General features: G+C 38.0%; 1 protein-coding gene across 5 annotated transcripts; it reads left to right on the top strand.

Moving 5' to 3' along the window:
• The first annotated feature begins 3,039 nt into the window (after nt 1-3,039).
• LOC112274185 (G-type lectin S-receptor-like serine/threonine-protein kinase SD2-5) lies at nt 3,040-9,240 on the top strand. Of its 5 annotated transcripts, none has more exons than XM_090245588.1 (4): nt 3,040-3,393; nt 3,564-5,928; nt 6,230-8,475; nt 8,674-9,240. In XM_090245588.1, exons 2-4 carry the CDS (start codon nt 5,563-5,565, stop codon nt 8,762-8,764), a joined length of 2,703 nt encoding a protein of 900 aa, XP_090101714.1. In that variant the 5' UTR covers nt 3,040-3,393; nt 3,564-5,562; the 3' UTR covers nt 8,765-9,240. The 5 variants fall into 5 exon arrangements, with proteins under 5 accessions (XP_090101714.1, XP_090101713.1, XP_073385949.1 ...); XM_090245587.1 differs by having other exon boundaries at nt 3,040-3,454; XM_073529848.2 differs by having other exon boundaries at nt 3,040-4,509; nt 4,823-5,928.
• Nucleotides 9,241-10,148: the final 908 nt, after the last annotated feature.

The following is a 10,148-nucleotide window of genomic DNA, read 5'->3' as shown; positions in this document are numbered from 1 at the left end:
CAACTAAATTATATAAGGTGTATAAAAAATGGCTGCACTTCTTTTTTATTTGATATGTAATTTAAAGTTTTTTATTATTATATCTAATTATGTGATTCAAAGTTTTATATTATTATTAAAAAAATTCACTAAAATACATTTTTTTTCTAGAAAAATCCATAATGAGTCAAGGTTAAAGGATGTTATATAGTTCATTGTACTATGTGAGTTTAAGTAGACTTTTTTTTCAAGTTTTTTTAATTTAATAACACACATATATAATATATTTGTTGGTTTAAAAGAAAGTTGGACTCTTGTATAATTTTTACAAAATCAGATTGTAGAATTTGACACTAGTAGAAGTTTGAAACTTAAGTTATGATTTATTTAAACCATATTGAGTCCTTAAAAAGTATCAAAATAAACTTTGGATAATTCTTATGTGCAAAGAAGATTTTACAGCTTTTTGATTTTTTTTTTTTTTTTTTAGAAACCTTGGTTTATGGTGCTTTCAAAAACAATAACTTCATCAACTCAACTAAAAAATTTGTAGTTACTTTTACTGCAAAAGAAAAAAAAGTGATAGAAAAGAAACTATGCTTCCTCGTATTAACTTTTATGCTCAAACAGTTAATAAAACATATTTTGATTCAGAAGAAGTGCAATTGATTTTTACATTTATTTTCATTTATTTTATATTCTATCTTAGTTTATTTTTACCATTATCTAATATGATTATTTGGGAAGAAGATGATAAAGATAATAAAATAAAATAAAATAAAATAACATGAACATTGCTATAATAGATTTTTGTACATAGTGTAATCATTATTAATATCATTTTGCACCAAATATCATAGATTTATTACCAGATTTTGTTATTCTTGGCTTTCAAATCAATCGTTTTTGGAAAAAGATATATAAATATATATATATATATATATCTTATTTACTCCTTTAGTAGCTTAATGCATTCATTTATATTTGGTGTAATCATACTTTAATAAAAACATCAAAGTTATTAATTAATAAAAGTAATAAAACCTTACACCTATATATTAGCTATCACTTTAGATGATTGTTTGTGTATTAGAATATATCACATCATAAACAAATTCTGTTAATTTATTTTGTGTAGTTTCAGGTACTAATATTACATCTTTTTGTGAAATGATATTTTAATAAAAATCACAACTAGTGTTCGTACAATATGAATTAATAATTATTTTATGATTTCTTTTTTTAATAATATATATCCAGTTAATTTTGCTTTTTGGATCCAATCTACCTGCTTTAAGTAATTTTTTGATATATTTCTTAAATAAGTGTAATAGAATTAAATATCTCTGCTAATGAATAAAGAAATTATTAAATTAATTAAGTTAAGTTCTAAAATTACATTGTTGCAGAGTTGACTTCAAAATTTATTTAACAATTATTTAATTAAATTTGTAGATTTTTCATCACCCAATCAATGTAGTTATTAAATATTTTATATTACAAAAATAATTTTAAATTTTAATAACAATAAAAAATAAGAAAAAGAAATAAAATATAGTTGATTATTGAATTTATATGAGAAACATTACATGTATGTAATTATATATATATATATATATATATGAAGTTTATTTTGTTCAATAAATATCATGTAGACAATTTTGTACATATAGAATTTTAAAAATATAGAATAAAAAAAATTAAAATCTCAAATTAATGACTTGAGTATGTTTTGTTGAATTGTGTAAAACCAATAGTGATGTACCATTTAAAACAAACTGTACAGTTTGTGTGTTATGCAACTAGTTAATATCTTGTCATTTTTTTGCCAAAAGTGGAAAAGTAAGATTTCTTTGTTTTGTTGTGTTTTTCATTGTTGTGTTATTTGATGACTAAAAAGCATCTATGTGGGACATTTAAGGCATTGGTATTCAAATAATGGTTTTTTATTTTGCAGAATACATGTATAGAATTTTCTATTTAATATGGGAAACATATTATATATATACATATATATATATATATATATATATATCTTTTGGAAATGCGATTAATACACTTTCTAATAAAACTTTGAGTGATAAGTCATTAAACTATTTATAGCACACATAATGATTACTAATCAAGAATTTTATACTTCATTATTACATTTGTGTCTACTCTTGATTCCCATTTTACATTCCTCATGTTCATTTACATTCCTTTTAACACATGAACCCATCTACTCAGATTTTCCAACAACAGAACAGTTCCTAATAATTTCTTGTATCACATTACACCTTTTTGCTCTTGTGAAGCCTTTCACTGGTATATACTCACACTAATAATCAAAAGATTTAGAAGCAAATTATGTCATATCAATCTAAAAATAATTACAATCGAATTTGATCATTTAATCCAAACCATCAACAACAAAACTACCATGTACCCACTTATTTATAAATTCAAGCACTACAAGCACCCAAGTGGATACATTCACACACAATCGTGCACACAAAATACAATTACTCATTCAAAATCAAACCCCACTTCCAATTCTCACATAAACCATGAAATTTTTTTAGTGAATTAAAAAAAAAAAAAATTAAAAGCCACCACTCAGTCAGTCAAAAACTTGATAATATCAAATTTAGAATAGTGGTTCGAGTAAGAACTTTTCGACACACTGTCGATGTGGGTTCTACAAACAATCCATTGAAAGACTCGGAGAAAGAGGAAAGGAGAAGGAAGAAAAAGAAGATGATGTTTCTCAAAGCTAACCACCCACAAGGGAGGGGGAAAAAAATAAAAATAAAAAATAAATCCACGTCAGAAACGGACACGAGAGAGTGAGAATACAAAAGCATGGAAACGACATGAAAATAATTGTATAACAAGGAGGAAAGGTCCGCAATTTCGGCGAGTAGTTGGACTTTTGAAGGGGGCGGCGGGGGGAGTCAAGTGGTGGAGGATTGACCGAGCTGGCTTTGGCGGACGTGGGGTCGGAGCGGCCGCAACTGAGATCAATCAGGGGAGCTGAACATTCCTTAAATTGCAATATAACTAAACCCAAAAACAGGGATGTACATAAACATGGTGATATATATATGTATTATTTGTGAAACTGGTGATGAGGGGAACCTTCATTCTATAGTGTTGCGGTGCCCACCGCACCGTTGAATGCAGGACTAAGTCACAACCCATTGTTGTTATTGGTCCTGGTTATTTTTATTTTTATTTTTCTGCAATATTAATTCCCCCTAGGAAGCTGGCAAGCTATGGATTGGAGTATGGAGTTGTGGATAGTTTTTGCCAATTTTGTGACCTAGATACTGTGACAATTACCGCGGGTAATTGACTGTGGAGATTGACCAATGAGGGGAGAAGTAGTATCAAGAGTAATAAGAATAATAACGGTAATAATATGAGAATGAGGTGTGCCTTCCCAAAGCCTGATCTATCGGAGAATAGAACACAGTACCCAATTCAGTGTGGTGTAAGTGCTTGTTTGTTTTGTTGTGTTGTTTTAGTCTTCATGTAATTTAGGGTGATGTTGTTTTTGTTCATTGCTTATTTTAAGGTTTTCCTGCTCATGATCTTTGCAGATCGAGATGCAGTAATAAGTAGAGCAATGACCAGTTGTGCCCCAAGTCGCATTAGAATGTGTGGGCTGGGTGGGAACTATGTCGAGATGCTTGGTAGAACGGAGTAGATCCGCCGCGAGTTCGGGGAAGTGAAGGAGTGGGAAAGGCAAAAGGAGGAATTAAAAAATACAAATAAAAACAGAAGGAAAAAGATAAGAAGAAAATTTAGTAGGAATCGTCCTGTTGAATTTCCCGACGGACTATGCGGAGGAGGTGGAGGGTTTTCCCGTGCGGCTGGAATGTGGCGTTTTTCCAGATTAAGGAGAAAGAGCGGTGAGAAAGAAAACGGGGTGGGGGGATGTGTGGAGTTGTCTGCATTCCCTCACATGGTACCGAATCAAGCCCTAGCAGCCTTCCGTCGCTGACTTCCGCGGCAAGGGGTCTCAAATTTCCACGATTAGGACTTACGGAGACGATGCCTCGCAGTGCAAACATGAAGAAATGTCGCACTTGGGTTGCTCTTGTTCGACCAGCTGTGGGGACAATACGAAACGCACAGAAAAAACGGGCGCATCGCATTTGTCCGTCGAGACAAATCTAGCAAGCAGGCGCGGACATAGAGAGGAAGACGGACAGAGTGAGGGAGAGGTTTGGAGAGATGTGGGGATGGCTATGAATTTGGGCTGGAAGGTGGGTGGGATCACTGGAATTGTGGGATGGGGCCAAAAGTGGGGATTGCAAGTTGGTTGAGTGGCATGAAGGGAAGCTGGTGATGAGTGGCACGAGGAGGGTATGATGTTGGTAAAACAGACAGGGAGAAAAACAGGGGAAAAGAAAAAAGAAGTAAATCAGAAGTGAAGATTTTTCTCACCCAGTGTCGTGCAAAACTTGGAGCCGAATCCGCGCTGGTGGGGCTAAAAATGGAGACCGCTTGCACCGCCGTCGTTTCGTCTTTTCTCGATTTTTGGTTTATGCCATCCCCACCAGCCAGTAAACCGGTTCATCGATGCTAGCTTTTGTCGGCATGTCTTTTCTTTTACCGATTTTTTAGCTCTGGGAGTTGTGTGTGATGGTGGTTTGCGAGGCCAGGTCTTGCTTTTGGAGGTTTGATCGTTGGCAACTTGCGTTCTGAGGATGCTCTGGGATGGAGGGAGGGGTGCAGTTGATGTCGTGGATGTCTGCACAGACGGAACTGTTGAAACGAGGACGTTGTTGCTTCTGTCTGGGTTTTACTGGGGTTGGCACAGTGCGTTGATTGGTGTAGGTCAGTTGTTGTGCAGGTCGACTTAGGTGATAGCTGTTGAAGAGTGGATATGGCGGAGGCTGCAAGGGTGGAGGTATGTTGGCAGGGATGTTGATAGCTTCATTTTCTCCTGCTTAGGAGGGTGTCAGAGCACGACCTTGTTCGAGCAAAGAGTACGTGGGAATGATTTATTGCGACTAGGTCGACGAGGTGTGGATTACATTCATGCAGATCTGATATTTGACAGCGAAGAAGGTTGTGTGAGGGTTTCGAAACGGACGGTCACAAAGAAATCTCGAAAAGATGCGAAAAGTAATGACCAAATAGGTTGCACAGTATTGTCGACATTTTGGCAGCCAATTCTCAGAACCTGTCTAGATTATCTAGCGCCTCAGCAATTTTGGAGGTGTACTCAGTCTACTGCAAGAATTCAGATCGGCTGTCTTGAAAGAGGTACAAAAGCTATCGCAAATGTGAGTCTGGTGCTTACACTGAATGGGAGCGAGGTATGGACTTATTCAAGACTGGGAATTTGCTGTATCCTGGGATGGAGCTCCAGACGTTTTTCATGCTCGTAGAAGCTCTTCAGAGCACGACCCCACCTCAGTTCGTGTGTGTCGTATAAGGATTTTTTTCTTCATATTTTTAGTTTTAAAATATTTTTCACTGTATTAAAGGATCATTCTCTTGACTCATTCGGGATGTGCAACGCACTTGCTTACTAAATACTTTGGGAAGAAGAAGGATTAGGGTGTGCTAATTTATAATTAGTGCGAAATGGGTTGTAAGGTGCCGTTTCTGTTACTGTTGGGGCTTTCGGCGTTAGTTTTTCGTGTCGCCTCACAGAAGCCTCCATCAGAGGGGACACCATCAACACCGCCATCAGCACCAGGAAATTTAGACTTCAGACCGTCATCCTCAGCACAAAATTCTTCAGGTTTTAACTATTGGTCAGCGACTGAGAGTTTAACCGTCCTTGTGTCTTCGAATGAAAAATTTTCCCTCAATCTCGAAAAATCCAATTATTCAGTCTCTTCATGTGTGGCTAAGGTGTTGCATATTCCCTCCAATGTACCAATTTGGATTGCCAACTTCGCTAGCAACTCCTCTCTGCCGAGAGACGATGAAGTCGACCTAAATGAGGTATGCCTCCGATACCTCATCTCTTGCTTTCCAGTTTTGAAATGAAGAATCACGTTTTGAATGACAAATAAGGCTAATTTTTTAACTGCACTCGCTTCCTTCTACTCTGTCCTTTCATGAAAGGGGTAGGAAGTTTAAAGCTGATCGGTTCGTGTTTTAGAGTTGTACAATAGGAAGCTTTGTGAATTTTGATCTCATTGTAGAAGACCTAGTGCGCTGAAAGAGAGGACCTTCTGGACTGATGCAGGCTTTTATACATGTACTGATTTTAGAATCTCTGTGATGTGATGGAGTTAATCAGAATTGTCGCTTGAATTTCTCAAAGGATGGCTTGGAGCTCAGTAATCAATCCGACATTGTTTGGAGTGTTCGACCAAAACCAGAGGATACGGCCACTTTGGGGCTTACTGACTTTGGAAACCTCGAGATAAGAAATTCCTTATCCAACGTACTGTGGTGTAGCTTCGACTTTCCATCTGATATCCTTGTAGCATATCAGACCGTCAATGTCACAGGTTATCCGTTGGCATTGACTGCAGCGGATCCAATTCGGAACTACTCCATTGGAAGCTTCTTCTCCATGCTAGTGGAACGTCAAAATGTGACGCTAACTCAACACTTCAAAATCAACTGTTTAAATGAACCGAGAATATACAATTTTTCGTATTATGATGTGACCAACGACACAGAGATACGCAGTATTGGTTTGTCCTTGAACAAAGGTCTTTTCATTAACGACAATAAAACAATAAGTGATCAGCCTTCCCCACAATCGTCATCCTGGCAGTATGCAAGGCTGCACCAGACAGGAGCTTTGGTGATTTCAAGTTATGACGAAAACGGGACCGAAATCGGGAACAGAACGATTAATCCAAATAGAGCTTGCTTACTTCCTGGGCAATGTGGACCTTATGGGTTGTGCCACTCGGGGAATAACTCATGCAGCTGTCCTCCAGGTTTTGTGGCATCATCGTCCCCTTACTTCACCTGTAAACGCAAGGTGGACATTGATTCTACGTGTAAGAATGATACGTTCATCAGTGTCACCGGGATGACTTATTTGGGTATCGGCTTATTTGGGTGTCCGAATTCAACTCTTGCGCAGTGCAAGCTGAACTGCTCCAATGACTGCAAGTGCACGAATGCCCTTCATGTGAAAAGCTCGCTGTCTGACTCTGGAACGTGCTATTTGATGCCCGGCGAAGCTGTGCAAACGATTCGAAAGACGGGGAATGATACTATTGACCTTCAGACCTTGTTCTTGAGAATTGTGAACGGGTCTGACGCGCAAGTCGTGAGTCCTGAGAGTGGGAAAAAATCCACCCGGAAGACTGCTGATGCTTTCGCAGGCGGGGCTGGTGCTTTCATTTTTCTTCTCCTTGTAGGGTCAATGTGGTGGTTATTCTACAACCGCCGGAAGTTGTTCAGTGATGCCGACAACAATGCTGGGAAAAATCTGCTGGTAGGTGATGTTCCATACTCTAAATCCTTACAACGATTCTCCTACCAGGAGATGGTGGAAAGCACAGGCAACTTCACCCAGAAGCTTGGGTCTGCTGGCTTTAGCAGTGTCTACCGGGGCCACCTGCCCGACAACACCAAGGTCGCAGTCAAGAAGCTGGAGGACATAGATTTCAAAGAGAAGGAGTTTCTGGCAGCTGTAGCGGCTATTGGACGCATTTCTCAGCATCCGAATCTTGTGCCACTACGGGGATATTGCAAGGACGGTCAGCACCAAATGCTAGTATATGAGCTTGTGACCGAAGGTCAATCCCTGAATAAGTACCTTTTTAACGTGACGAACTCGGTACATATGTTGACCGTTCAGGATCGCCACCTGATTGCGTTAGGGGCCGCTCGTGGTGTCGCCCACTTGCACCAAGAGTACAATTCCTGCAAAACCATTCATGGTGCCCTGACACCGGAGAACATCATTGTTGATAGGCATAAGAGTCCTCGATTGGTGGATTATGGTCTCGTAGGTTTGATGGGCCGAGACCAAAGACTACGTGCGGCCAACATGCGTAACTCTCAAGGTTACATGGCGCCGGAGTGGGTGAAACTCATGCCCATCACAGAGAAGGTGGACGTTTACAGTCTAGGCATCGTGATCCTGGAGCTTGTTAGTGGGCGTCGGTGCATTAAGCAGGGTGCCAGTGCAGAGCAGTGCTTCTTACCCACGTGGGGGTTTTCTCTAATTAGTCGTAAGTACGGCGATGACGGTCAGGAAGCTGTGCTAGAGCTTGTAGACCCTTCTATTGGAGTAAGAGACTTGTCGAGTACTTATAAGGGGATGCTTAGGAACATGATTTTTGTGGCTCTACGGTGCGTGCAAGAGGACGTCAATGCCCGGCCTTCGATGCAGGAAGTGGTGAAGATGCTGGAAGGGCCCTCTCCCGTGGAGACGCCCCCTCCTTCCCCAGGTCTGGAAGCTTTCGGAAGAGAACTCTATGCTGGTTGTGCAGGGGCGAGAGGTCCAGAGAGCTCCAACAGCTCCTCTTTCATGCACTCTACCTCTTTAACGAGGAGTTCAGACAAGCGGCCAAGGTGATGATCCTTCCCAGCAGACTGGATTGATTAACTGACTGTTAAGCTTTCAGGACTGACTGCACACCATCGCCCTCATCGATGTATGGGGCTTCAACTCAAGCACATGATCCCGAGGCCTCGAAATGTAGATGCGTCTGTCTGGTGAGACCGACTCCTGATCGTGTATTGATCATCTTATGTGCCTGAGTCTTGCAGCCCAATCCGAAATCCAAGAATGGCACCCTCACCGCCACCAGCGAATAGTTCTGTCGCTAAGGATGGTTCCACTTTCGAGACGTCTGATTGATAACTGTGTAGCTACAGTTTGCAAGCCTCTGACCATCTTCTAAGAGCCTTACCTTTGAGGACTTCCGCTTTTTGTATGCTGAATCTGACTGCATTTCGACGCGGGGTACTTGTATCCGCGAAAACTAGCCAGTTGTCCATCAATATTGGTTGATAGCTTTAGTTGTAGCTTCGAGTTGTAGCAAATGTGAGTGAAAATTTGCAAGTCTGTGTGCCATTTGATGCATCGATACTAGATAGGGTACCTCATGAATATCCACAATTTAGTGCCGTAACTGTTCCGGATCCGTGCATTGTGACATCCTTGACCTACAGCCTCTCCCTCCCCCTCCTCTCTCTCCTTGACCACATGCTGTTGCGAATTATTATGTTTGCAAGCTCCTTCACTGCTTTTAACTGTTAAGAATCTGAGAAATTTGCTAGTAGAAATGCAATCACGGCATCAAGTACTGTTGTTGTGATGATCTTTCTTTTGCATTCAAGCGAGTGAACGAGAGGAGCATGCAGCTAAATTGCTTTTGAAGGATTTGAGAATTGGATGCGCTTGTGGGTGTATCACTTACGGACTTGTTTGTTGCTTCTGTATACACTAGTTACAAAGATCTTGTAGAAATTGCCTAAAAACTATGAGGTTGTTGATATAAGTATTAAATTGTAAATGCACTTTTTTAAAAGTAGGCAATATGTACCATCATTTTAACCAGCTACATGGCGTATTTGTAGAAATGAAAAAATCTAAATTTATGATTGAAAAACTTTTTGAAGATTTACTAGGAAAATATTATTTATCTAGTATATTTTTTTGAACTCCAACTTATTGTTGTTTATTTGACTGATATAAACATCTATTATAAGTACAACTTGTATTTTGATACATATTCTGATACAGGCCTATTTGTAACAAAAAATATATTCAATGTTTTGTGAGTATTATTTAATTGATGGTTTTAAAACAAATAACTATATAAGTATATAAATTTATGTAAATTACTTAATTTGATGTAATTTTAATAAAAGAAATAAAAATAAAAATACTGATGAATCTAATTTTTTAAATAAATGAAAATAGCACAAATAATTTTGAAACCACACAGATTATCTATCTTATGTACGTTTTAATAAATGATTTTTAAAATTTTTTTTTGTTCTCTTTTCATTTTTTAAAAAATTAATACCTCTTTTATGTATTAGTTTTCTTTATTTATTATTTCTTTACAAAATACATTGATTTTCACTAACAAATATTTTAATAATTATAAATATTTGTAAGTTTTTTATTTTTTAAAAAGTTTTTCCTATATTTCAAAAAATTTTAAAAATAAAATATGAATAATTGATTTTATTACAAATAGTTGGATTAAAATTATTACTGAATACACCATATT

This window comes from Physcomitrium patens, chromosome 21 (assembly GCF_059467195.1).
Source record: "Physcomitrium patens ecotype Gransden chromosome 21, ASM5946719v1, whole genome shotgun sequence".
Classification (NCBI taxonomy): Eukaryota; Viridiplantae; Streptophyta; class Bryopsida; order Funariales; family Funariaceae; genus Physcomitrium; species Physcomitrium patens.
The sequence above is the reverse complement of the archived record's forward strand: the minus strand, read 5'-3'. Positions and strand labels throughout refer to the sequence as shown.